This window comes from Bufo gargarizans, chromosome 4 (genome assembly GCF_014858855.1).
Source record: "Bufo gargarizans isolate SCDJY-AF-19 chromosome 4, ASM1485885v1, whole genome shotgun sequence".
Taxonomy (NCBI): domain Eukaryota; kingdom Metazoa; phylum Chordata; class Amphibia; order Anura; family Bufonidae; genus Bufo; species Bufo gargarizans.
The window spans coordinates 454,922,578-454,950,231 of NC_058083.1; the positions used below are offsets into that span (position 1 = coordinate 454,922,578).

At 47.8% G+C, this 27,654-nt stretch overlaps 1 protein-coding gene across 4 annotated transcripts in view; it reads right to left on the reverse strand.

Annotated features, from left to right (window-relative positions):
- ATP2B2 (ATPase plasma membrane Ca2+ transporting 2) overlaps nt 1-27,654 on the reverse strand; it is a 241,374-nt gene that overhangs the window by 133,838 nt on the left and 79,882 nt on the right. For 2 of the 4 annotated variants that reach the window (XM_044290097.1, XM_044290100.1), the window contains exon 2: nt 11,773-12,197. In XM_044290097.1, coding sequence (XP_044146032.1) covers nt 11,773-11,971 — 199 coding nt within the window. In that variant the 5' untranslated portion in view covers nt 11,972-12,197. Of the gene's footprint in view, nt 1-11,772; nt 12,201-27,654 lie in introns of all 4 variants that reach the window. The other 2 variants (XM_044290096.1, XM_044290099.1) reach the window with 1 other exon arrangement.

Consider the following 27,654-nt stretch of genomic DNA (forward strand, 5'->3'; position numbering starts at 1 on the left):
GGCTGCAACAAGAGGCATCACTAACCAAACCCTGCCATGAAGACCGAGGAACTCTCCAAACAAGTAAGAGACAATGTTGTTGAGAAGTACAAGTCAGGGTTAGGTTATAAAAAAAATATCCAAATCTTTGATGATCCCCAGGAGCGCCATCAAATCTATCATAACCAGATAGAAAGAACATGGCACCAGAGCAAACCTGCCGAGAGACGCCGCCCACCAAAACTGACGGAGCGGGCAAGGAGGGCACTAATCAGAGATTTATGTGACTGTTGTAATGCTTGTGATCTGTTGTGATTTTATGGTTAGTTTACTTACATATAGCATCTCTTCTCATGTGCCTTACTTCAGTGATTGATTAATGAGCTAAATCCCCCCTAGTTTTGGGATCACACTTCCTATAAATATAGACCCAGTCTTAGGGGTCAGCACGAGCTAAAAGCACCATCTCTGACTAAGCGCCATTTTGCCTAAGCGCTTGGCAGTTAATCATGGGCAGGAGACGGAGATGCTATGAGTACTACTCCAGCACAGGTATGCTACGATATAGTTTCACTCCGGCTCTGGCTGCTCATCACTATGGCGGTCTACTTTCACATTCAACCACACGGTCCACCCTTCTCTCCACATCAGTACCTCCCTCCTTCCCGCACCTTTGTTCAGTTCCCATACACTTTACACCTTCATACGTTACCCTGACCCATCTTCCTCCACGGTGCAGCATAAAAATACACCACTATAAATCTCTCACCCACTTTCTGTCTCTTTCTGCTACTAGCTGCAGGGGATATTTCACCAAATCCTGACCCTCCCTCTGTTGATAACTTCTCCTCTGCCACACACAGAAACCCCAACAATCTGATTAATGTTCCCAGCACGTCCTCTCCAGTCTCTTGACTGCGCACTCTGGAACGCATGGTCAGTCCGTAACAAACTCCCCACAATCCACGATTTCTTCCTCTCACACTCTCTGAACTTGCTAGCCCTTAGAGAAACCTGGCTTCAACCCTCTGACACTGCTTCCCCTGCTGCCCTATCCTATGGCGGACTTTTCTCCCATACTCCCAGGCCTGATGACCGGTGGAGGAGTAGGCATACTACTTTCTCCACAGTGCACATTTCAGGTCATTCACCCTGTACCCTCTCTCACATTCCCCTCTTTTGAGGTTCACACCATTAGACTCTTCCATCCATTTCCCCTGCGAGTTGCTGTTGTCCATCGCCCCCCAGGCTCCCCCACCAATTCCTGGATCACTTTGCAGCTTGTCTTCCTCACTTCTGAATCACCAACTCCTATTATGGGTGATTTTAATATCCCCATTGATGATCCCACCTCCCCATCAGCCGCTCACTTTCTTTAACCTCCTCTCTTGGCCACTTCCTTCCTCTGCCACGCATGAACAGGGCAATATACTTGATCTAGTCTTCTTCCATCACTGCTCAGTCTCAAACTTTAGTAATCTTCTTTCATTTACCATAAAGACTTTTCTCATGACAATCCGACTTTTCACACTTACAGAAACCTACACACCATTAACTGCCAGCAACTTATTAACACCCTACAACTAGCTCTTACCCCAATAACTTCCCTCCCCTGTCCAGACTTGGCTGCCAATCTTTACAACCAGACCTTCAAAACCACCCTAGAAGAAGTTGCTCCAATATCAATCCGTCCCTCTCGACACGGTAACCCTGGCACACACCTGAAACACGTTTTCTCCAGCGCTGCTCCAGATGTACAGAACGCTTATGGATAAAATTCTGAATATCAGCAGACTTCCTCCATTATAAATTTATGCTCAAAACATATAATTCACCTCTCAACGTTGCCAAACAAAAGTACTTCACCTCTCATCTCCTCACTCTGAAATAACCCAAATGGACTCTTTGACAGTATTCATTCCCTTCTAAGCCCTGAAGCTCCAGAACCGGTCACTGACCTCTGCGCTGATGGCATGGCCACTTACTTCAGAGACCGGCAGTATCCGGCAGGACATTTTCTCCCAGTCCCCAGATAATTTCAATCCTCCTCCCTCCCATTCCTCCACATGCTCTCTCTCCTCTTTTGACCCTATAACAGAGTAAGAAGTCTCCCCGGCTGTCATCACTCACCTAACTACAATTTATAACCTCTCTCTCTCTTCTGGTATCTTTCCCTCCTCTTTCAAACACTCTATTATCACCCCACTACTAAAGAAACCATCTCTTGACCCGACCTGTGCTGCTAACTACCGACCTGTTTCTAACCTCCCCTTCATCTCTAAACTCCTTGAGCGTCTTGTCTATTCTCGCTTAATAAGCCATCTCTCTGCAAACTCTTCTTGACCCCTTACAATCTGCCTTTTGCCCTCTTCACTCTACAGAAACTGCCCTTACTAAAGTGTCTAATGGTCTCACAGCAAAAAGAAATGGTGACTATTCTCTACTGATTCTGCTGGATCTCTCAGCAGCATTCGATACCATAGACCAAAAACTCCTCCTCACCATGCTCCACTCAATTGGCCTTAAGGACTCTGCTCTCTCCTGGTTCACTTCATATCTCTCTGGCTGCTCCTTTAGTGTATCATTCGCTGGCTCTTCTTCTCCTCTTCCTCTTGATGTTGGCGTTTCTCAGGGCTCAGTACTAGGTCCTCTACTCTTCTCCCTCTATAAAGCCCCCATCGGACAGGCTATTAGTAGATTTGGCTTTCGATACCATCTCTATGCTGAACTATACACTTCATCCCCTGACATCCCCCCTGCTTTACTCCGAAACACCAATAATTGTCTGGCAGCTGTCTCCAACATCATGTCCTCTCTCTATCTAAAACTGAACCACTCAAAAATTGAACTTCTTGCCTTTCCCCCATCTACTAACTCACCTAAACTTGATATTTCAATTTGAGTCTGCACCCCTAACCCTAACCCCATCATATCTCCTGTGCAACATGCCTGCTGTCTTAGGGCCACTTTTGACTATGATATTTCCTTTTTCCCAATATTCAATCACTTACACGCTCTTGTTGTCTGCACCTCAAAAATATTGCCAGGATCCACCCTTTTCTTACGGTGAAAACGGCAAAAACTCTCGTCTTGACTACTGCAGCGCATTACTAATCGGTCTCCCTCTCACTAACTCTCCCCCTTCAATCTGTCCTAAATGCTGCAGCCAGGCTCATCTATCCATCTACCGCTACACTGATGCTACTAGTCTGTGCCAGTCACTTCACTGGTTGCCCATCCACCACAGAATACAGAACTTCTCACCCTCACCCACAAAGCTCTCCACAATGCTGCACCTCCATCATCTACCACCCTACGCCTGCTCTCCAGTGCTGGACCTCCATACATTTATTCCCTCATCTCCATCTACCACCCTACTCCTGCTATTCACAGTGCTGCACCTCCATACATCTCCTCCCACATCTCCATCTACCACCCTACTCCTGCCCTCCACAATGCTGCACCTCCATCATCTACCACCCTACGCCTGCTCTCCAGTGCTGGACCTCCATACATCTCCTCCCTCATCTCCATCTACCACCCTACTCCTGCTCTCCACAGTGCTTCACCTCCATACATCTCCTCCCTCATCTCCATCTACCACCCTACTCCTGCTATTCACAGTGCTGCACCTCCATACATCTCCTCCCTCAACTCAATCTACCAACCTACTCTTGCTCGCCACAGTGCTGCACCTCCATACATCTCCTCCCTCATCTCAATCTACCACCCTACTCTTGCTCGCCACAGTGCTGCACCTCCATCTACCACCCTACTCTTGCTCGCCACAGTGCTGCACCTCCATGCATATCCATCTACCACCCTACTCTTGCTCTCCACAGTGCTGCACCTCCATACATCTACTCCCTCATCTCAATCTACCACCCTACTCTTGCTCTCCACAGTGCTGCACCTCCATGCATATCCATCTACCACCCTACTCTTGCTCTCCACAGTGCTGCACCTCCATACATCTCCATCTACCAAACTACTCCTGCTCTCCACAGTGCTGCACCTCCATGCATATCCATCTACCACCCTACTCCTGCCCTCCACAGTGCTGCACCTCCATACATCTCCATCTACCACCCTACTCTTGCTATCCACAGTGCTGCACCTCCATGCATATCCATCTACCACCCTACTCCTGCCCCCCACAGTGCTGCACCTCCATGCATATCCATCTACCACCCTACTTCTGCCCCTCACAGTGCTGCACCTCCATGCATATCCATCTACCACCCTACTCCTGCCCTCCACAGTGCTGCACCTCCATGCATATCCATCTACCACCCTACTCCTGCCCTCCACAGTGCTGCACCTCCATACATCTCCATCTACCACCCTACTCCTGCCCTCCACAGTGCTGCACCTCCATACATATCCATCTACCACCCTACTCTTGCTCTCCACAGTGCTGCACCTCCATACATCTCCATCTACCAAACTACTCCTGCTCTCCACAGTGCTGCACCTCCATGCATATCCATCTACCACCCTACTTCTGCCCCCCACAGTGCTGCACCTCCATGCATATCCATCTACCACCCTACTCCTGCCCTCCACAGTGCTGCACCTCCATGCATATCCATCTACCACCCTACTCCTGCCCCCCACAGTGCTGCACCTATGTATATCCATCTACCACCCTACTCCTGCTCTCCACAGTGCTGCACCTCCATGCATATCCATCTACCACCCTACTTCTGCCCTCCACAGTGCTGCACCTCCATGCATATCCATCTACCACCCTACTCCTGCCCTCCACAGTGCTGCACCTCCATGCATATCCATCTACCACCCTACTCCTGCCCTCCACAGTGCTGCACCTCCATTCATCTCCATCTACCACCCTACTCCTGCCCTCCACAGTGCTGCACCTCCATACATATCCATCTACCACCCTACTCTTGCTCTCCACAGTGCTGCACCTCCATACATCTCCATCTACCAAACTACTCCTGCTCTCCAGTGCTGCACCTCCATGCATATCCATCTACCACCCTACTTCTGCCCCCCACAGTGCTGCACCTCCATGCATATCCATCTACCACCCTACTCCTGCCCTCCACAGTGCTGCACCTCCATGCATATCCATCTACCACCCTACTCCTGCCCCCCACAGTGCTGCACCTATGTATATCCATCTACCACCCTACTCCTGCTCTCCACAGTGCTGCACCTCCATGCATATCCATCTACCACCCTACTTCTGCCCTGCACAGTGCTGCACCTCCATGCATATCCATCTACCACCCTACTCCTGCTCTCCACAGTGCTGCACCTCCATGCATATCCATCTACCACCCTACTCCTGCCCTCCACAGTGCTGCACCTCAATGCATATCCATCTACCACCCTACTCCTGCTCTCCACAGTGCTGCACCTCAATGCATATCCATCTACCACCCTACTTCTGCCCTCCACAGTGCTGCACCTCCATCTACCACCCTACTCCTGCCCTCCACAGTGCTGCACCTCCATGCATATCCATCTACCACCCTACTTCTGCCCTCCACAGTGCTGTACCTCCATGCATATCCATCTACCACCCTACTCCTGCCCTCCACAGTGCTGCACCTCCATACATATCCATCTACCACCCTACTCCTGCTCTCCACAGTGCTGCACCTCCATGCATATCCATCTACCACCCTACTTCTGCCCCCCACAGTGCTGCACCTCCATGCATATCCATCTACCACCCTACTCCTGCTCTCCACAGTGCTGCACCTCCATGCATATCCATCTACCACCCTACTCCTGCCCTCCACAGTGCTGCACCTCCATGCATATCCATCTACCACCCTACTTCTGCCCTCCACAGTGCTGCACCTCCATGCATATCCATCTACCACCCTACTTCTGCCCCCCACAGTGCTGCACCTCCATACATATGCATCTACCACCCTACTTCTGCCCCCCACAGTGCTGCACCTCCATGCATATCCATCTACCACCCTACTCCTGCCCTCCACAGTGCTGCACCTCCATGCATATCCATCTACCACCCTACTCCTGCCCTCCACAGTGCTGCACCTCCATACATATCCATCTACCACCCTACTCCTGCTCTCCACAGTGCTGCACCTCCATACATCTCCATCTACCACCCTACTCCTGCTCTCCACAGTGCTGCACCTCCATGCATATCCATCTACCACCCTACTCCTGCCCTCCACAGTGCTGCACCTCCATGCATATCCATCTACCACCCTACTCCTGCCCTCCACAGTGCTGCACCTCCATACATCTCCATCTACCACCCTACTCCTGCCCTCCACAGTGCTGCACCTCTATGCATATCCATCTACCACCCTACTCCTGCTCTCCACAGTGCTGCACCTCCATGCATCTCCATCTACCACCCTACTCCTGCCCTCCACAGTGCTGCACCTCCATGCATATCCATCTACCACCCTACTCTTGCTCTCCACAGTGCTGCACCTCCATGCATATCCATCTACCACCCTACTCCTGCCCTCCACAGTGCTGCACCTCCATGCATATCCATCTACCACCCTACTCCTGCCCTCCACAGTGCTGCACCTCCATGCATATCCATCTACCACCCTACTCCTGCTCTCCACAGTGCTGCACCTCCATCTACCACCCTACTCCTGCCCCCCACAGTGCTGCACCTCCATGCATATCCATCTACCACCCTACTTCTGCCCTCCACAGTGCTGCACCTCCATGCATATCCATCTACCACCCTACTCCTGCCCTCCACAGTGCTGCACCTCCATGCATATCCATCTACCACCCTACTCCTGCCCTCCACAGTGCTGCACCTCCATGCATATCCATCTACCACCCTACTGCTGCCCTCCACAGTGCTGCACCTCCATGCATATCCATCTACCACCCTACTCCTGCCCTCCACAGTGCTGCACCTCCATGCATATCCATCTACCACCCTACTCCTGCCCTCCACAGTGCTGCACCTCCATGCATATCCATCTACCACCCTACTCCTGCCCTCCACAGTGCTGCACCTCCATGCATATCCATCTACCACCCTACTGCTGCCCTCCACAGTGCTGCACCTCCATGCATATCCATCTACCACCCTACTCCTGCCCTCCACAGTGCTGCACCTCCATGCATATCCATCTACCACCCTACTCCTGCCCTCCACAGTGCTGCACCTCCATGCATATCCATCTACCACCCTACTCCTGCCATCCACAGTGCTGCACCTCCATGCATATCCATCTACAACCCTACTCCTGCTTTCCGTTCCATTAGCGACCTAAGATTAATAACCTCCATAATTCGTACCTCTCACTCCCATCTTCAAGACCTACTCTCTGGAATACTCTGCCCTGGAATACTAGGTCAATCCACAACTTCTCCACCTTCAAACGTGCCTTAAAAACACATCTTTTCAGGCAGGCTTATCAGGCATGACTTTTCCCAGACTAAACCTTCCCCCCACCAACTCCTCTGGCCTAAACTCGATCCTCTAGTAGTCCTGATCGGCCGTCACCACTCCTGTCAGTTCAGTAATGGCTCAAATACTACTGATCACAATCAACTAGCTGATGTGTCACCCCCAATTCCTCAGATTGTAAGCTCTTGCGAGCAGGGCCCTGACTATTAGTGTTGCACATTATCCAGTTAAATTTGTTTTGCATATGAACCCTATAAACCTGTAAAGTGCTGCGGAATATGGTGGCGCTATATAAATGAATATCATCATTATTATTATTATCAGAGAGGCAGCACAGAGACCTAAGATACCCCTGGGGGAGCTGCAGAGTTCCACAGCAGAGACTGGAGGATCTGTACAGAGGACGACAATCAGCCGTACGCTCCATAGAGTTGGGCTTTATGGCAGAGCGGCCAGAAGAAGCCATTACTGTCAGCTAGAAACAGAAAGGCGCGTTGTGAGTTTGCGAAAAGGCAAGTGGGAGACTCCCAAAATGTATGGAGGAAGGGGCTCTGGTCTGAGGAGACTCCCAAAATGTATGGAGGAAGGAGCTCTGGTCTGAGGAGACTAAAACTGAACTTTTTGCCCAAAGAAAACGCTATGTCTGGCGCAAACCCAACCCATCCCATCACCCAAAGAACACCATCCCCACAGTGAGACCTGGTGGTGGCAGCATCATACTGGGGGGGACTGGGAAACTGGTCAGAGCTGAGGGAAAGATGGATGGTGCTAAATACAGGGATATTCCTCAGCAGAACCTGCCCCACTCTGTGCGTGATCTGAGGCGAGGACGGAGGCTCACCTTCCAGCAGGACAATGACCCCAAACACACGGCTAGAGCAACACGACTTGACTGGTTTAAGGGGAAACCTGTAAATGTGTTGGAACGGCCGAGTCACAGCCCAGATCTCAGTCCAATAGAAGATCTGTGGTCAGACGTAAAGATCGCTGTTCACAAGCGCAAACATCCGACCTGAAGGAGCCGGAGCCGTTCTGCAAGGAGGAACGGGCAACAATCCCAGCGGTCAGATGTGGCGACTGCTCCTAGAGACTGATCCAGAGCGACCTGGAGCTGTGATTGCTGCAAATGGGGCTCTACAGAGTACTGACTGTCGGGGGTGAATAGTTCTGCACACTGACTGTAGGGGGTGAATAGTTCTGCACACTGACTGTAGGGGGTGAATAGTTCTGCACACTGACTGTCGGGGGTGAATAGTTCTGCACACTGACTGTAGGGGGTGAATAGTTCTGCACATTGACTGTAGGGGGTGAATAGTTCTGCACATTGACTGTAGGGGGTGAATAGTTCTGCACATTGACTGTAGGGGGTGAATAGTTCTGCACACTGACTGTAGGGGGTGAATAGTTCTGCACACTGACTGTCGGGGGTGAATAGTTCTGCACACTGACTGTCGGGGGTGAATAGTTCTGCACACTGACTGTAGGGGGTGAATAGTTCTGCACACTGACTGTAGGGGGTGAATAGTTCTGCACACTGACTGTAGGGGGTGAATAGTTCTGCACACTGACTGTAGGGGGTGAATAGTTCTGCACACTGACTGTAGGGGGTGAATAGTTCTGCACACTGACTGTCGGGGGTGAATAGTTCTGCACACTGACTGTAGGGGGTGAATAGTTCTGCACATTGACTGTAGGGGGTGAATAGTTCTGCACACTGACTGTCGGGGGTGAATAGTTCTGCACACTGACTGTAGGGGGTGAATAGTTCTGCACATTGACTGTAGGGGGTGAATAGTTCTGCACATTGACTGTAGGGGGTGAATAGTTCTGCACATTGACTGTAGGGGGTGAATAGTTCTGCACACTGACTGTCGGGGGTGAATAGTTCTGCACACTGACTGTAGGGGGTGAATAGTTCTGCACACTGACTGTAGGGGGTGAATAGTTCTGCACACTGACTGTAGGGGGTGAATAGTTCTGCACACTGACTGTAGGGGGTGAATAGTTCTGCACACTGACTGTAGGGGGTGAATAGTTCTGCACACTGACTGTAGGGGGTGAATAGTTCTGCACACTGACTGTAGGGGGTGAATAGTTCTGCACATTGACTGTAGGGGGTGAATAGTTCTGCACATTGACTGTAGGGGGTGAATAGTTCTGCACACTGACTGTAGGGGGTGAATAGTTCTGCACACTGACTGTAGGGGGTGAATAGTTCTGCACATTGACTGTAGGGGGTGAATAGTTCTGCACACTGACTGTAGGGGGTGAATAGTTCTGCACACTGACTGTAGGGGGTGAATAGTTCTGCACACTGACTGTAGGGGGTGAATAGTTCTGCACACTGACTGTAGGGGGTGAATAGTTCTGCACATTGACCTTTTCTGTTATTTTCTCCAAATTGTTGTTTGCTTCACAATAATAATAAATAAAAAAATACAGGTTCTGTAATTACAGGATGTGCGGCACCAAAACACGAATAAAAAAAAAAAAAAGAAGTGATGTGTGTATATCCTCATAGTGATGTATATATATCCTCATAGTGATGTGTGTATATCCTCATAGTGATGTATATATATCCTCATAGTGATGTGTATATATCCTCATAGTGATGTGTGTGTATCCTCATAGTGATGTGTATATATCCTCATAGTGATGTGTATATATCCTCATAGTGATGTATATATATCCTCATAGTGATGTGTGTATATCCTCATAGTGATGTGTATATATCCTCATAGTGATGTGTATATATCCTCATAGTGATGTGTATATCCTCATAGTGATGTATATATATCCTCATAGTGATGTGTATATATCCTCATAGTGATGTATATATATCCTCATAGTGATGTGTGTATATATCCTCATAGTGATGTGTATATATATCCTCATAGTGATGTGTATATATATCCTCATAGTGATGTGTGTATATCCTCATAGTGATGTGTGTATATCCTCATAGTGTTGTGTATATATCCTCATAGTGATGTGTATATCCTCATAGTGATGTGTATATATCCTCATAGTGATGTGTATATATCCTCATAGTGATGTGTATATATCCTCATAGTGATGTGTATATATCCTCATAGTGATGTGTATATCCTCATAGTGATGTGTATATATCCTCATAGTGATGTATGTATATCCTCATAGTGATGTGTATATATCCTCATAGTGATGTGTATATATCCTCATAGTGATGTGTATATCCTCATAGTGATGTATATATCCTCATAGTGATGTATATATCCTCATAGTGATGTGTATATATCCTCATAGTGATGTGTATATCCTCATAGTGATGTGTATATATCCTCATAGTGATGTATATATCCTCATAGTGATGTATATATCCTCATAGTGATGTGTATATATATCCTCATAGTGATGTGTATATATCCTCATAGTGATGTGTATATATCCTCATAGTGATGTGTGTATATCCTCATAGTGATGTATATATCCTCATAGTGATGTGTGTATATCCTCATAGTGATGTGTGTATATCCTCATAGTGTTGTGTATATATCCTCATAGTGATGTGTATATCCTCATAGTGATGTGTATATATCCTCATAGTGATGTGTGTATATCCTCATAGTGATGTGTATATATCCTCATAGTGATGTGTATATCCTCATAGTGATGTGTATATATCCTCATAGTGATGTATGTATATCCTCATAGTGATGTGTATATATCCTCATAGTGATGTGTATATATCCTCATAGTGATGTGTATATCCTCATAGTGATGTATATATCCTCATAGTGATGTGTATATCCTCATAGTGATGTGTATATCCTCATAGTGATGTGTATATATCCTCATAGTGATGTATATATCCTCATAGTGATGTGTATATATCCTCATAGTGATGTATATATCCTCATAGTGATGTATATATCCTCATAGTGATGTGTATATATATCCTCATAGTGATGTGTATATATATCCTCATAGTGATGTGTATATATCCTCAGAGAGCCCGGCACCCGCATGAGCAGAGAGCCCGGCACCCGCATGAGCAGAGAGCCCGGCACCCGCATGAGCAGAGAGCCCGGCACCCGCATGAGCAGAGAGCCCGGCACCCGCATGAGCAGAGAGCCCGGCACCCGCATGAGCAGAGAGCCCGGCACCCGCATGAGCAGAGAGCCCGGCACCCGCATGAGCAGAGAGCCCGGCACCCGCATGAGCAGAGAGCCCGGCACCCGCATGAGCAGAGAGCCCGGCACCCGCATGAGCAGAGAGCCCGGCACCCGCATGAGCAGAGAGCCCGGCACCCGCATGAGCAGAGAGCCCGGCACCCGCATGAGCAGAGAGCCCGGCACCCGCATGAGCAGAGAGTGGTGGCGGTATCTTTCAGTAGGACAAACATTACATGATCTTACCTTCAGTGGGAGAGGTCTTTAGTCGCTTGCACAGTCCATCGGAGTCTCCGTAATACTCCTTCATCTTAACCACGGCCTCTGTTCCCCGCAGCTCCATAAGGGAGCCCAGTTCCTGGAGAGTGCACCCATAGTCAGCTGCATGACTGGTCTCATTTCTTTGGTTCTTGGTGTAGAAATCACTATTGCTCAGGTCACCCATCTTTTTGCAGATGGGACAGGAAATCCCCAGAAAAGACAAAGATGGAAATCCTAGAGCTCACGATGTGCGACGCCGGGTAGCATAAACCAGGGCGAAAGAACCCAAGGTGCCTGCCAGGTGACCGTCTACTGGGTGCGTGGACACGTTCAAGGCTGAAGTAGAAAAGCTCCTTTCCATTTGCTGCATGCCATCACGCTGGACTCCATCACCCAATGCAACGTCATCTCTGCTGAAAGACAAACACAACGACATTCAGGAGCTGCACGCGCTGCCTCCAACCCCCCGAGAAGCCCTCGCTCTACGGAGCCGCCACCAGGATCTGCAGCGCTCTCAGCTAGATGAGATCTTTCATGTATATTGATGAGGAGACATCCGTCCCACAGCCTGAATTACGTGGGCAAGTTTACACTGCACATCAATCTTTCATTTCACCAGGGACACAGAATAAGGCAAAAAGAAGCAAAAACATAAATAATACAGGAACCGACATAACAAATATCAGGCATAGAGCAGCCGGGTGCAAGACGAGCACAACTGCCCCAAGTCATGTATCAGACATCGGGCAGCCGGGTGCAAGACGAGCACAACTGCCCCAAGTCATGTATCAGACATCGGGCAGCCGGGTGCAAGACGAGCACAACTGCCCCAAGTCATGTATCAGACATCGGGCAGCCGGGTGCAAGACGAGCACAACTGCCCCAAGTCATGTATCAGACATCGGGCAGCCGGGTGCAAGACGAGCACAACTGCCCCAAGTCATGTATCAGACATCGGGCAGCCGGGTGCAAGACGAGCACAACTGCCCCAAGTCATGTATCAGACATCGGGCAGCCGGGTGCAAGACGAGCACAACTGCCCCAAGTCATGTATCAGACATAGAGCAGCCGGGTGCAAGACAAGCACAACTGCCCCAAGTCATGTATCAGACATCGGGCAGCCGGGTGCAAGACTAGCACAACTGCCCCAAGTCATGTATCAGACATCAGGCAGCCGGGTGCAAGACGAGCACAACTGCCCCAAGTCATGTATCAGACATAGAGCAGCCGGGTGCAAGACGAGCACAACTGCCCCAAGTCATGTATCAGACATCGGGCAGCCGGGTGCAAGACGAGCACAACTGCCCCAAGTCATGTATCAGACATCGGGCAGCCGGGTGCAAGACGAGCACAACTGCCCCAAGTCATGTATCAGACATCGGGCAGCCGGGTGCAAGACGAGCACAACTGCCCCAAGTCATATATCAGACATCGGGCAGCCGGGTGCAAGACTAGCACAACTGCCCCAAGTCATGTATCAGACATCGAGCAGCCGGGTGCAAGACGAGCACAACTGCCCCAAGTCATGTATCAGACATAGAGCAGCCGGGTGCAAGACAAGCACAACTGCCCCAAGTCATGTATCAGACATCGAGCAGCCGGGTGCAAGACGAGCACAACTGCCCCAAGTCATATATCAGACATCGGGCAGCCGGGTGCAAGACTAGCACAACTGCCCCAAGTCATGTATCAGACATCGGGCAGCCGGGTGCAAGACAAGCACAACTGCCCCAAGTCATGTATCAGACATCGGGCAGCCGGGTGCAAGACGAGCACAACTGCCCCAAGTCATATATCAGACATCGGGCAGCCGGGTGCAAGACGAGCACAACTGCCCCAAGTCATGTATCAGACATCGGGCAGCCGGGTGCAAGACGAGCACAACTGCCCCAAGTCAAATATCAGACATCGGGCAGCCGGGTGCAAGACGAGCACAACTGCCCCAAGTCATGTATCAGACATCGGGCAGCCGGGTGCAAGACGAGCACAACTGCCCCAAGTCAAATATCAGACATCGGGCAGCCGGGTGCAAGACGAGCACAACTGCCCCAAGTCATGTATCAGACATCGGGCAGCCGGGTGCAAGACGAGCACAACTGCCCCAAGTCATATATCAGACATCGGGCAGCCGGGTGCAAGACGAGCACAACTGCCCCAAGTCAAATATCGAGGTGACGTGTCAGACACGATTACATGTAATAGAGAGGTGACGTGTGAGACACGATTACATGTAAGAGAGGTGACGTGCGAGACACGATTACATGTAACAGAGAGGTGACGCGTGAGACACGATTACATGTAATAGAGAGGTGACGCGTGAGACACGATTACATGTAAGAGAGGTGACGTGTGAGACACGATTACATGTAAGAGAGGTGACGTGAGACACATTACATGTAATAGAGGTGACGTGCGAGACACGATTACATGTAATAGAGAGGTGACGCGTGAGACACGATTACATGTAAGAGAGGTGACGCGTGAGACACGATTACATGTAATAGAGAGGTGACGTGTGAGACACGATTACATGTAAGAGAGGTGACGTGAGACACATTACATGTAATAGAGGTGATGTGTGAGACACGATTACATGTAATAGAGAGGTGATGTGTGAGACACGATTACATGTAATAGAGAGGTGACGTGTGAGACACGATTACATGTAATAGAGGTGACGTGTCAGACACGATTACATGTAATAGAGGTGACGTGTGAGACACGATTACATGTAATAGAGAGGTGACGTGTGAGACACGATTACATGTAATAGAGAGGTGACGTGTGAGACACGATTACATGTAATAGAGAGGTGACGTGTGAGACACGATTACATGTAATAGAGAGGTCACATGTCAGACACGATTACATGTAAGAGAGGCGACGTGTGACACGATTACATGTAATAGAGAGGTCACGTGTCAGACACGATTACATGTAAGAGAGGCGACGTGTGACACGATTACATGTAATAGAGAGGTGACGTGAGACACATTACATGTAATAGAGGTGATGTGTGAGACACGATTACATGTAATAGAGAGGTGATGTGTGAGACACGATTACATGTAATAGAGAGGTGACGTGTGAGACACGATTACATGTAATAGAGAGGTGACGTGTGAGACACGATTACATGTAATAGAGAGGTGACGTGTGAGACACGATTACATGTAAGAGAGGTGACGTGAGACACATTACATGTAATAGAGGTGATGTGTGAGACACGATTACATGTAATAGAGAGGTGATGTGTGAGACACGATTACATGTAATAGAGAGGTGACGTGTGAGACACGATTACATGTAATAGAGGTGACGTGTCAGACACGATTACATGTAATAGAGGTGACGTGTGAGACACGATTACATGTAATAGAGAGGTGACGTGTCAGACACGATTACATGTAATAGAGGTGACGTGTGAGACACGATTACATGTAATAGAGAGGTGACGTGTGAGACACGATTACATGTAATAGAGAGGTGACGTGTGAGACACGATTACATGTAATAGAGAGGTGACGTGTGAGACACGATTACATGTAATAGAGAGGTCACGTGTCAGACACGATTACATGTAAGAGAGGCGACGTGTGACACGATTACATGTAATAGAGAGGTGACGTGTGACACGATTACATGTAATAGAGAGGTGACGTGTGAGACACGATTACATGTAATAGAGAGGTGACGTGTGAGACACGATTACATGTAATAGAGAGGCGACGTGTGAGACACGATTACATGTAATAGAGAGGTGACGTGTCAGACACGATTACATGTAAGAGAGGTGACGTGTGACACGATTACATGTAATAGAGAGGTGACGTGAGACACGATTACATGTAATAGAGAGGTGACGTGTGAGACACGATTACATGTAATAGAGAGGTGACGTGTGAGACACGATTACATGTAATACAGAGGTGACGTGTGAGACACGATTACATGTAAGAGAGGAGACGTGTGACACGATTACATGTACTAGAGAGGTGACGTGTGACACGATTACATGTAATAGAGGTGACGTGTGACACGATTACATGTAATAGAGAGGTGACGTGTGACACGATTACATGTAAGAGAGGTGACGTGTGAGACACGATTACATGTAATACAGAGGTGACGTGTGAGACACGATTACATGTAATAGAGAGGTGACGTGTGAGACAATTACATGTAATAGAGAGGTGACGTGTGAGACACGATTACATGTAATAGAGAGGTGACGTGTGAGACAATTACATGTAATAGAGAGGTGACGTGTGACACGATTACATGTAATAGAGGTGACGTGTGACACGATTACATGTAATAGAGAGGTGACGTGTGACACGATTACATGTAATAGAGAGGTGACGTGTGAGACACGATTACATGTAATAGAGAGGTGACGTGTGAGACAATTACATGTAATAGAGAGGTGACGTGTGACACGATTACATGTAATAGAGAGGTGACGTGTGAGACAATTACATGTAATAGAGAGGTGACGTGTGACACGATTACATGTAATAGAGAGGTGACGTGTGACACGATTACATGTAATAGAGAGGTGACGTGTGACACGATTACATGTAATAGAGAGGTGACGTGTGAGACACGATTACATGTAATAGAGAGGTGACGTGTGAGACAATTACATGTAATAGAGAGGTGACGTGTGACACGATTACATGTAATAGAGAGGTGACGTGTGAGACACGATTACATGTAATAGAGAGGTGACGTGTGACACGATTACATGTAATAGAGAGGTGACGTGTGACACGATTACATGTAATAGAGAGGTGACGTGTGACACGATTACATGTAATAGAGAGGTGACGTGTGAGACACGATTACATGTAATACAGAGGTGACGTGTGAGACACGATTACGAGAACGCACCCCAGTGCAATCAGTTGTTCCGCTCCAGTTCCCCCTCCAGTGCCACCAGCTCCCCCGTGTCATCAGTTGCTTCCCCTCCCAGTGTCACCAGCTCCCCCCAGTGCCTCTCCTAGCCATCAGTGCCCAGTCGCAGTGATGTTGAGCTAACATGTCCTGATGACGTGTACGTTAGGATGCAGTGCAGCGCTGTGCAAGAGGCGGGTGACCACGGAGCGTGAGCAATAACAAGCTCTTCACTCACACTCCGTGGTCACATGGCAAAGAAAGTTTTTTTTATGTTGAGTTTATCGATTAATTCGAGTAATCGTTTCAGCCCTAGAGATGAAGAAGTACAACAGCTTTTTTATGTTGTGACTCCTCGGTGCAGGTCAGTGCGAGGCCCGGAGCTGCCTGTGTCTGAGGTCTCAGATGTGAGTTCTTGGAGATGATTGTGATAATCAGGCTACCTGGGGACACCTTCACTCTCAGATCTGTTACTGGAAAAACAAGCGCAGGCCAAATGTTCCATCCACAGCTGTCACTTTCTGCACGCCAGCGGAACTAGCGAATCCCAGGAGAATGGGAAAAAAGAAAAACAAGTCTCCCCAGGAACCGAGAGCTAAAAGTATTGAGGGCCACAAGACGAGACTCTCCTGGATGTTGCTGAGCGCCGCCATCATGCCGCAGGTAACCCGCTGCACTCACCTCTCTGCACTGGGGCTCTCTCCGGTGAGACAGTCTATCATAGGCACCATGCCCAGATTGCTGACAACCTGCAACATCGGAGCTCTATTCACTTGTCAGTGAAGCAGCAATGGTCACCATAAAAACACCAGGGGCAGCTCTGCTCCACATACCATAGAACCATTCTCCTATCATCCCTGATTAGAGAGAAAGGGATTACACACGCTCCTGAGGAGATGAAGATGGAAATCTATTGAATTGTACATGAGCCTGACAGTAACACTGATGCTGTGATGACCTTCTCACAGGATCTACTCTTTCACGATGCCCAGAATATATTTACCATTGCCTGCAACCTGAGCATTCCCACAGTGAACCCGAGCCGTGAAAACAAAGGGTTACCATGACTGCACCACACACGATACTGACCTCAAAAGAGTGTTCAGACAGCCCATCAGGGAAAGAGACCGAAGACGAGACCTTAGAGAAGACCCTTTAATCCCAACTTAACCACAACAAACACTGAATCTGTGAGATAAGGAAAACCAAAGTATAATAACAGAAGAAAACACAGCCTATATCCCTGCAGCCTCCTCACTATGTAATACAGAAGAGAACACAGCCTATATCCCTGCAGCCTCCGCACTATGAAATACAGAAGAGAACACAGCCTATATCCCTGCAGCCTCCTCACTATGTAATACAGAAGAGAACACATCCTATATCCCTGCAGCCTCCTCACTATGTAATACAGAAGAGAACACAGCCTATATCCCTGCAGCCTCCTCACTATGTAATACAGAAGAGAACACATCCTATATCCCTGCAGCCTCCGCACTATGAAATACAGAAGAGAACACAGCCTATATCCCTGCAGCCTCCTCACTATGTAATACAGAGGAGAACACAGCCTATATCCCTGCAGCCTCCTCACTATGTAATACAGAAGAGTACACAGCCTATATCCCTGCAGCCTCCTCACTATGTAATACAGAGGAGAACACATCCTATATCCCTGCAGCCTCCTCACTATGTAATACAGAAGAGAACACAGCCTATATCCCTGCAGCCTCCTCACTATGTAATACAGAAGAGAACACAGCCTATATCCCTGCAGCCTCCTCACTATGTAATACAGAAGAGAACACAGCCTATATCCCTGCAGCCTCCTCACTATGTAATACAGAAGAGAACACATCTTATATCCCTGCAGCCTCCTCACTATGTAATACAGAAGAGAACACAGCCTATATCCCTGCAGCCTCCTCACTATGTAATACAGAGGAGAACACAGCCCATATCCCTGCAGCCTCCTCACTATGTAATACAGAAGAGAACACAGCTTATATCCCTGCAGCCTCCGCACTATGAAATACAGAAGAGAACACAGCCTATATCCCTGCAGCCTCCTCACTATGTAATACAGAGGAGAACACAGCCCATATCCCTGCAGCCTCCTCACTATGTAATACAGAATAGAACACAGCCTATATCCCTGCAGCCTCCTCACTATGAAATACAGAAGAGAACACAGCCTATATCCCTGCAGCCTCCTCACTATGTAATACAGAAGAGAACACAGCCTATATCCCTGCAGCCTCCTCACTATGTAATACAGAAGAGAACACAGCCTATATCCGTGCAGCCCCCCGCACTATGTAATACAGAAGAGAACACAGCCTATATCCCTGCAGCCTCCTCACTATGTAATACAGAAGAGAACACAGCCTATATCCCTGCAGTCTCCTCACTATGTAATACAGAGGAGAACACAGCCCATATCCCTGCAGCCTCCTCACTATGTAATACAGAATAGAACACAGCCTATATCCCTGCAGCCTCCTCACTATGAAATACAGAAGAGAACACAGCCTATATCCCTGCAGCCTCCTCACTATGTAATACAGAAGAGAACACAGCCTATATCCCTGCAGCCTCCTCACTATGTAATACAGAAGAGAACACAGCCTATATCCCTGCAGCCTCCTCACTATGAAATACAGAAGAGAACACAGCCTATATCCCTGCAGCCTCCTCACTATGTAATACAGAAGAGAACACAGCCTATATCCCTGCAGCCTCCTCACTATGTAATACAGAAGAGAACACAGCCTATATCCGTGCAGCCCCCCGCACTATGTAGTACAAGAACACAGCCTATATCCCTGCAGCCTCCTCACTATGTAATACAGAGGAGAACACAGCCTATATCCCTGCAGTCTCCTCACTATGTAATACAGAAGAGAACACAGCCTATATCCCTGCAGCCTCCTCACTATGAAATACAGAAGAGAACACATCTTATATCCCTGCAGCCTCCTCACTATGTAATACAGAAGAGAACACAGCCTATATCCCTGCAGCCTCCTCACTATGTAATACAGAAGAGAACACAGCCTATATCCCTGCAGCCTCCTCACTATGTAATACAGAAGAGAACACAGCCTATATCCCTGCAGCCTCCTCACTATGTAATACAGAAGAGAACACAGCCTATATCCCTGCAGCCTCCTCACTATGTGATACAGAGGAGAACACATCCTATATCCCTGCAGCCTCCTCACTATGTAATACAGAGGAGAACACATCCTATATCCCTGCAGCCTCCTCACTATGTAATACAGAAGAGAACAAGGCCTATATCCCGAAGCCTCCTCACTATGTAATACAGAGGAGAACACATCCTATATCCCTGCAGCCTCCTCACTATGTAATACAGAAGAGTACACAGGCTATATCCCTGCTGCCTCCGCACTATGTAGTACAAGAACACAGCCTATATCCCCGCAGCCTCCTCATTATTACATACAGAGAAGAACACAGACTATATCGGTATAGCCTCCACACCAGAGGTTGCACTAAATAATCATCTTAACTTTTATAGCAGTATTTTTAGCCGAGGAGGAGTACAAAGTTATCAGTACGCAATACGGAGGCCTGGGAACTCTGTCGCAGATTCTGTCAAAAAAAGCCTTGTATGTAGGACATAGTAACAGTTTATAAGAATGAAAAAAGACATCTGTCCATCCAGTTCGGCCTGTTGTCCTGCAAGTTGATCCAGAAGGCGGCAAAAATAATAATCTGGAGGTAGAAGCAAATTTCCTCTCTCTAGGGAGAAAAAAAAAATCCTTCCCGACTCCAATCAGGCATCAGAATAACTCCCTGGATCAATGACCAATCTCTAGTAGCTAAAGCCTATAATATTATTACACTCCAGAAATACATCCAGGCCCCTCCTGAACTATTATAGTGAACTCATCATCACCACCTCCTCAGGCAGAGAGTCCACAGTCTCACTGCTCTTACAGTACAGAGCCCACAGTCTCACTGCTCTTACAGTACAGAGTCCATAGTCTCACTGCTCTTACAGTATAGAGTCCATAGTCTCACTGCTCTTACAGTAAAGAGTCCATAGTCTCACTGCTCTTACAGTATAGAGTCCATAGTCTCACTGCTCTTACAGTACAGAGTCCATAGTCTCACTGCTCTTACAGTACAGAGTCCATAGTCTCACTGCTCTTACAGTAAAGAGTCCATAGTCTCACTGCTCTTACAGTATAGAGTCCATAGTCTCACTGCTCTTACAGTATAGAGTCCATAGTCTCACTGCTCTTACAGTATAGAGTCCATAGTCTCACTGCTCTTACAGTAAAGAGTCCATAGTCTCACTGCTCTTACAGTATAGAGTCCATAGTCTCACCGCTCTTACAGTATAGAGTCCATAGTCTCACTGCTCTTACAGTATAGAGTCCATAGTCTCACTGCTCTTACAGTATAGAGTCCATAGTCTCACCGCTCTTACAGTATAGAGTCCATAGTCTCACCGCTCTTACAGTATAGAGTCCATAGTCTCACTGCTCTTACAGTATAGAGTCCATAGTCTCACTGCTCTTACAGTATAGAGTCCATAGTCTCACCGCTCTTACAGTAAAGAGCCCACAGTCTCACTGCTCTTACAGTATAGAGTCCATAGTCTCACCGCTCTTACAGTATAGAGTCCATAGTCTCACCGCTCTTACAGTATAGAGTCCATAGTCTCACCGCTCTTACAGTACAGAGTCCATAGTCTCACCGCTCTTACAGTATAGAGTCCATAGTCTCACCGCTCTTACAGTATAGAGTCCATAGTCTCACCGCTCTTACAGTATAGAGTCCATAGTCTCACTGCTCTTACAGTATAGAGTCCATAGTCTCTCTGCTCTTACAGTATAGAGTCCATAGTCTCACCGCTCTTACAGTATAGAGTCCATAGTCTCACTGCTCTTACAGTACAGAGTCCATAGTGTCACCGCTCTTACAGTATAGAGTCCATAGTCTCGCTGCTCTTACAGTAAAGAGTCCATAGTCTCACTGCTCTTACAGTATAGAGTCCATAGTCTCACTGCTCTTACAGTATAGAGTCCATAGTCTCACTGCTCTTACAGTATAGAGTCCATAGTCTCACTGCTCTTACAGTAAAGAATCCTCTTCTATGTTTGTGTACAAACCTTCTTTCCTCCAGACGCAGAGGATGTCCCCTTGTCACAGTCACAGTCCTGGGGATAAATAGATGATGGGAGTGATCTCTGTACTGACCCCTGATATATTTATAGTTATTAGATCTCCCCTCAGTCGGCTTTTTTCTACAGTGAATAACCCTAATTTTGATAATCTTTCAGGATCCTGTAGTTGCCCCATTCCAGTTATTACTTTAGTTGCCCTCCTCTGGACCCTCTCCAGCTCTGCTATGTCTGCCTTGTTCACAGGAGCCCAGAACTGTACATAGTCCTCCATGTGTGGTCTGACTAGTGATGTGTAAAGTGGAAGGACTATGTCTCATCACCGCCATCTATATAGGGGTGCACTAGAGCTATAAGAGGTGTCCACCTCCTTCTCATGTTTCCTCCTGCCACCCCTCCACTGGACCCTGATCACTTGGCGCTCCACCAATCATCTCTTTTTTACGTCCATTGATTATCCCCCTCATCTGATATCCTTGTATCAGATCCGGGCTAGCCTCCTTGAACTCTTCCCTCTACCCCGCTTTCTGTTACCCAGCTAGCTACCTCACTTTCCTGAGCCTCCTCGCTACCCCCCTGCCCCACAACTACCCCATAGAGCGCCTGCTCAGTGAGCAGCAAACTCTGTTCCAAATTACCAACGCTTCTCAGTGTTGAACCTCGCCCGGTTAGATATTCGATGTGCGATTCAAAACGGCACCTCAACCAGCTGTTCCAGGACTGCAGACATCAGACAAGACGAGCACTGGACGGCGCTGTCAATAACGGACACATACTAATTGGGATTACACAAGAAAAGAGAATACTACAGTACATTGCAGTGATGAGCAACTGACTTACTGTAGTCCCTCCTAAAGTCTCTGAATCTGAAGCCACGTAATCTACAGTCACACACTTAATACACACTGGAGATCAAACCCGCGAACGCTCAGAAACTCGCGCTGTCTGTCTGCTGGTAGAAGAGCAGCTCCAAAACAGCTTCACACCAGACGGCTTCTTCTGGATTCAAAGGACTTGGATACAAAGACAGGATCCCGAACGGTCGAAATAATCAGCCCTCCCTTCAGCTTCTCCAACATACAGTCCCATGTCAATAACACTGCTCCCCTCCCTCCATTATAGGGTTATTAAGCCCCTGGGGGTCTGGAGTGAATGCACAGAAACTGCCTCAGCTGCTTCCCCTCACTGCTGAGCGCGGTAGTGAAGTCCCATGGACTTTCTATTGAAGCGTCTTCAGTACCATGCTCAGCAGGGAGCTGAGACTCCTGGTTTTAGAGATTAGCGGGGGGCTTAGAGCTGGGACCCCCACTAAAGCCTCACTCCGCCAGGTGCCACCTGGTGTGGATCTCGCACTGCTGCAGGACTCTTCAGAGCGGTGTGCACAATGGTCCGGCAGGCCGCTCAAACCAGCCAATAACAAAGCTCCTTGATGTAAGGAGCTTTGTTATTGGTCATTTCAGGCACAGGCAGCATCACTGCGCTGCCTGCGCCGTTCACTGCGCTGATTAATGGCGTATTGGTACGCCTTAGACTCAGTAGAAAGGTCCGGACAGGCGCCCATGACGCTTCTACAGCTGCTATTGCGACCTCTGTAGGGCACAATACCATGCATCTGCTGAAGGAACACCATGCAATCAACAGGGAGATTTCTAATCCTAGTCAAGGAACTTCAGAACAATGCCCTGAAGCTGGTGAAGAACCTTCACTGGTGGTGGGCACACCTGCGTGATCCTCCACAGCTGTGTTTTGCAAAATGCAAGAACTGATGACTACACCCACTTAATCCTCACAATGTGTAGACAAATACAAAAGAGCCAGGCAGCATCCACAATGTCACAGACGGGATCTGAGCGGACAGCAAAAGCCAGAAAATACACACGTGACTGTATAAACACGTCATCCATGGAGGGACACATACAGCACGCTACCCTGACTGACCTGTAATATAGAAGTACATCATCCTGGAACCTTTATATCATGTCTCTGTCCCTCTCTTCAGCCATGTGCTCCATGAAGAAATCTCCAACTGAATGTCCATTCTACCCAGTACACAACAGAACAATCTCTACCTGAAATTCCATACTACTCACAGTACAATCTCCACTACGTCAACACAATCTCCTCCAGAAGCTCCATACTACACAAAACCATCTCCACCTGAAGTTCCACACTACCCAATACAATCTCCACCTGAAGCTCCATACTACTCACAGTACAATCTCCACCTGAAGTTCCATAGTATTCAATACAATTTTCACCTGAAGCTCCATAGTACCCCATACAATCTCCACCTGAAGCTCCATAGTATTCAATACAATTTTCACCTGAAGCTCCATAGTACCCAATACAATCTCCACCTGAAGCTCCATAGTGCCCAATACAATCTCCACCTGAAGCTCCATACTACTCACAGTACAATCTCCACCTGAAGTTCCATAGTATTCAATACAATCTCCACCTGAAGCTCCATACTACCCAATACAATCTCCACCTGAAGCTCCATACTACCCAATACAATCTCCACCTGAAGCTCCATACTACCCAATACAATCTCCACCTGAAGCTCCATAGTACCCAATACAATCTCCACCTGAAGTTCCACACTACCCAATACAATCTCCACCTGAAGTTCCACACTACCCAATACAATCTCCACCTGAAGCTCCATAGTGCCCAATCCAATCTCCACCTGAAGCTCCATAGTACCCAATACAATCTCCACCTGAAGCTCCATAGTGCCCAATACAATCTCCACCTGAAGCTCCATAGTGCCCAATACAATCTCCACCTGAAGCTCCATAGTGCCCAATACAATCTCCACCTGAAGCTCCATAGTGCCCAATACAATCTCCACCTGAAGCTCCATAGTGCCCAATACAATCTCCACCTGAAGCTCCATAGTACCGAATACAATCTCCACCTGAAGCTCCATAGTGCCCAATACAATCTCCACCTGAAGCTCCATAGTGCCCAATACAATCTCCACCTGAAGCTCCATAGTGCCCAATACAATCTCCACCTGAAGCTCCATAGTGCCCAATACAATCTCCACCTGAAGCTCCATAGTACCCAATACAATCTCCACCTGAAGCTATATAGTACCCAATACAATCTCCACCTGAAGCTCCATAGTGCCCAATACAATTTCCACCTGAAGCTCCATAGTACCCAATACAATCTCCACCTGAAGCTCCATAGTACCCAATACAATCTCCACCTGAAGCTCCATAGTACCCAATACAATCTCCACCTGAAGCTCCATAGTACCCAATACAATCTCCACCTGAAGCTCCATAGTACCCCATACAATCTCCACCTGAAGCTCCATAGTGCCCAATACAATCTCCACCTGAAGCTCCATAGTGCCCAATACAATCTCCACCTGAAGCTCCATAGTGCCCAATACAATTTCCACCTGAAGCTCCATAGTACCCAATACAATCTCCACCTGAAGCTCCATAGTACCCAATACAATCTCCACCTGAAGCTCCATAGTACCCAATACAATCTCCACCTGAAGCTCCATAGTACCCAATACAATCTCCACCTGAAGCTCCATAGTACCCCATACAATCTCCACCTGAAGCTCCATAGTGCCCAATCCAATCTCCACCTGAAGCTCCATAGTGCCCAATCCAATCTCCACCTGAAGCTCCATAGTACCCCATACAATCTCCACCTGAAGCTATATAGTACCCAATACAATCTCCACCTGAAGCTCCATAGTACCCCATACAATCTCCACCTGAAGCTCCATAGTATTCAATACAATCTCCACCTGAAGCTCCATAGTACCCAATACAATCTCCACCTGAAGCTCCATAGTGCCCAATCCAATCTCCACCTGAAGCTCCATAGTACCCCATACAATCTCCACCTGAAGCTATATAGTACCCAATACAATCTCCACCTGAAGCTCCATAGTACCCCATACAATCTCCACCTGAAGCTCCATAGTATTCAATACAATCTCCACAGTACCCAATACAATCTCCACCTGAAGCTCCATAGTGCCCAATCCAATCTCCACCTGAAGCTCCATAGTACCCCATACAATCTCCACCTGAAGCTCCATAGTATTCAATACAATTTTCACCTGAAGCTCCATAGTACCCAATACAATCTCCACCTGAAGCTCCATAGTGCCCAATCCAATCTCCACCTGAAGCTCCATAGTGCCCAATCCAATCTCCACCTGAAGCTCCATAGTGCCCAATACAATTTCCACCTGAAGCTCCATAGTACCCAATACAATCTCCACCTGAAGCTCCATAGTGCCCAATCCAATCTCCACCTGAAGCTCCATAGTGCCCAATACAATTTCCACCTGAAGCTCCATAGTGCCCAATACAATCTCCACCTGAAGCTCCATAGTGCCCAATACAATCTCCACCTGAAGCTCCATAGTGCCCAATACAATTTCCACCTGAAGCTCCATAGTGCCCAATACAATCTCCACCTGAAGCTCCATACTAACCAATAGAGTTTCCACCTGTAGCTCCACGCTATCTAAAACAAGCTGAACCTAAAGCTCCGTACTACTCAATTCAATCTCCACCTGTTGCTCCAAACTGCCCAGGAGAAATCTCCTCCTGAAGGTCCATACTACGCAATACAATCTCCACCCGAAGCTCCATAGTGCCCAATACAATCTCCACCTGAAGCTCCATAGTGCCCAATACAATCTCCACCCGAAGCTCCATAGTGCCCAATACAATCTCCACCCGAAGCTCCATAGTGCCCAATACAATCTCCACCCGAAGCTCCATGCTAACCAATAGAGTTTCCACCTGTAGCTGCACACTATCTAAAAACAAGCTGAACCTGTAGCTCTGCACTACTCAATTCAATCTCCACCTGTAGCTCCAAAATACCCAAGAGAAATCTCCTCCTGAAGGTCCATACTACCCAGTTGAATCTCCACCTGAAGCTACATACAAACCAATACAATCTACTCCTGAAGGTCCAAACTAGTCATTATAATCTCCACCTGAAGCTCCATACTACCCAATACAATCTCCACCTGGAAGTTGCTAAGACCCTATACAATCTCAATTTGTAGTTTCATACTAGCCAGTACATCTCCACAAGTAGCTCCCTACTACCCAATACAATATCCACTTGCAGCTCCATACTCCCCAATACTAAATGGTAAAACACTGGGTAACACTGACATGGAAAAGGATCTAGGAATTTTAGTGAACAGCAAACTAAGCTGCAAAAACCAGTGTCAGGCAGCTGCTGCCAAGGCCAATAAGATAATGGGTTGCATCAAAAGGGGCATAGATGGCGGTGATAAGAACATAGTCCTACCACTTTACACATCACTAGTCAGACCACACATGGAGGACTGTGTACAGTTCTAGGCTCCTGTGAACAAGGCAGACATAGCAGAGTTGGAGAGGGTTCAGAGGAGGGCAACTAAAGTAATGAATAGGGCAACTACAGTACCCTGAAAGATTATCAACATTAGGGTTATTCACTTTAGAAAAGAGACAATTGAGGGGAGATCTAATTACTATGTATAAATATATCAGGGGTCAGTACAGAGATAACTCCCATCATCTATTTATCCCGAGGACTGTGAGGAGGGGACATCCTCTGCGTCTGGAGGAAAGAAGAATTGTACACAAACATAGAAGAGGATTCTTAACGGTAAGAGCAGTGAGACTATGGACTCTTTACTGTAAGAGCAGTGAGACTATGGACTCTTTACTGTAAGAGCAGTGAGACTATGGACTCTTTACTGTAAGAGCGGTGAGACTATGGGCTCTATACTGTAAGAGCAGTGAGACTATGGACTCTTTACTGT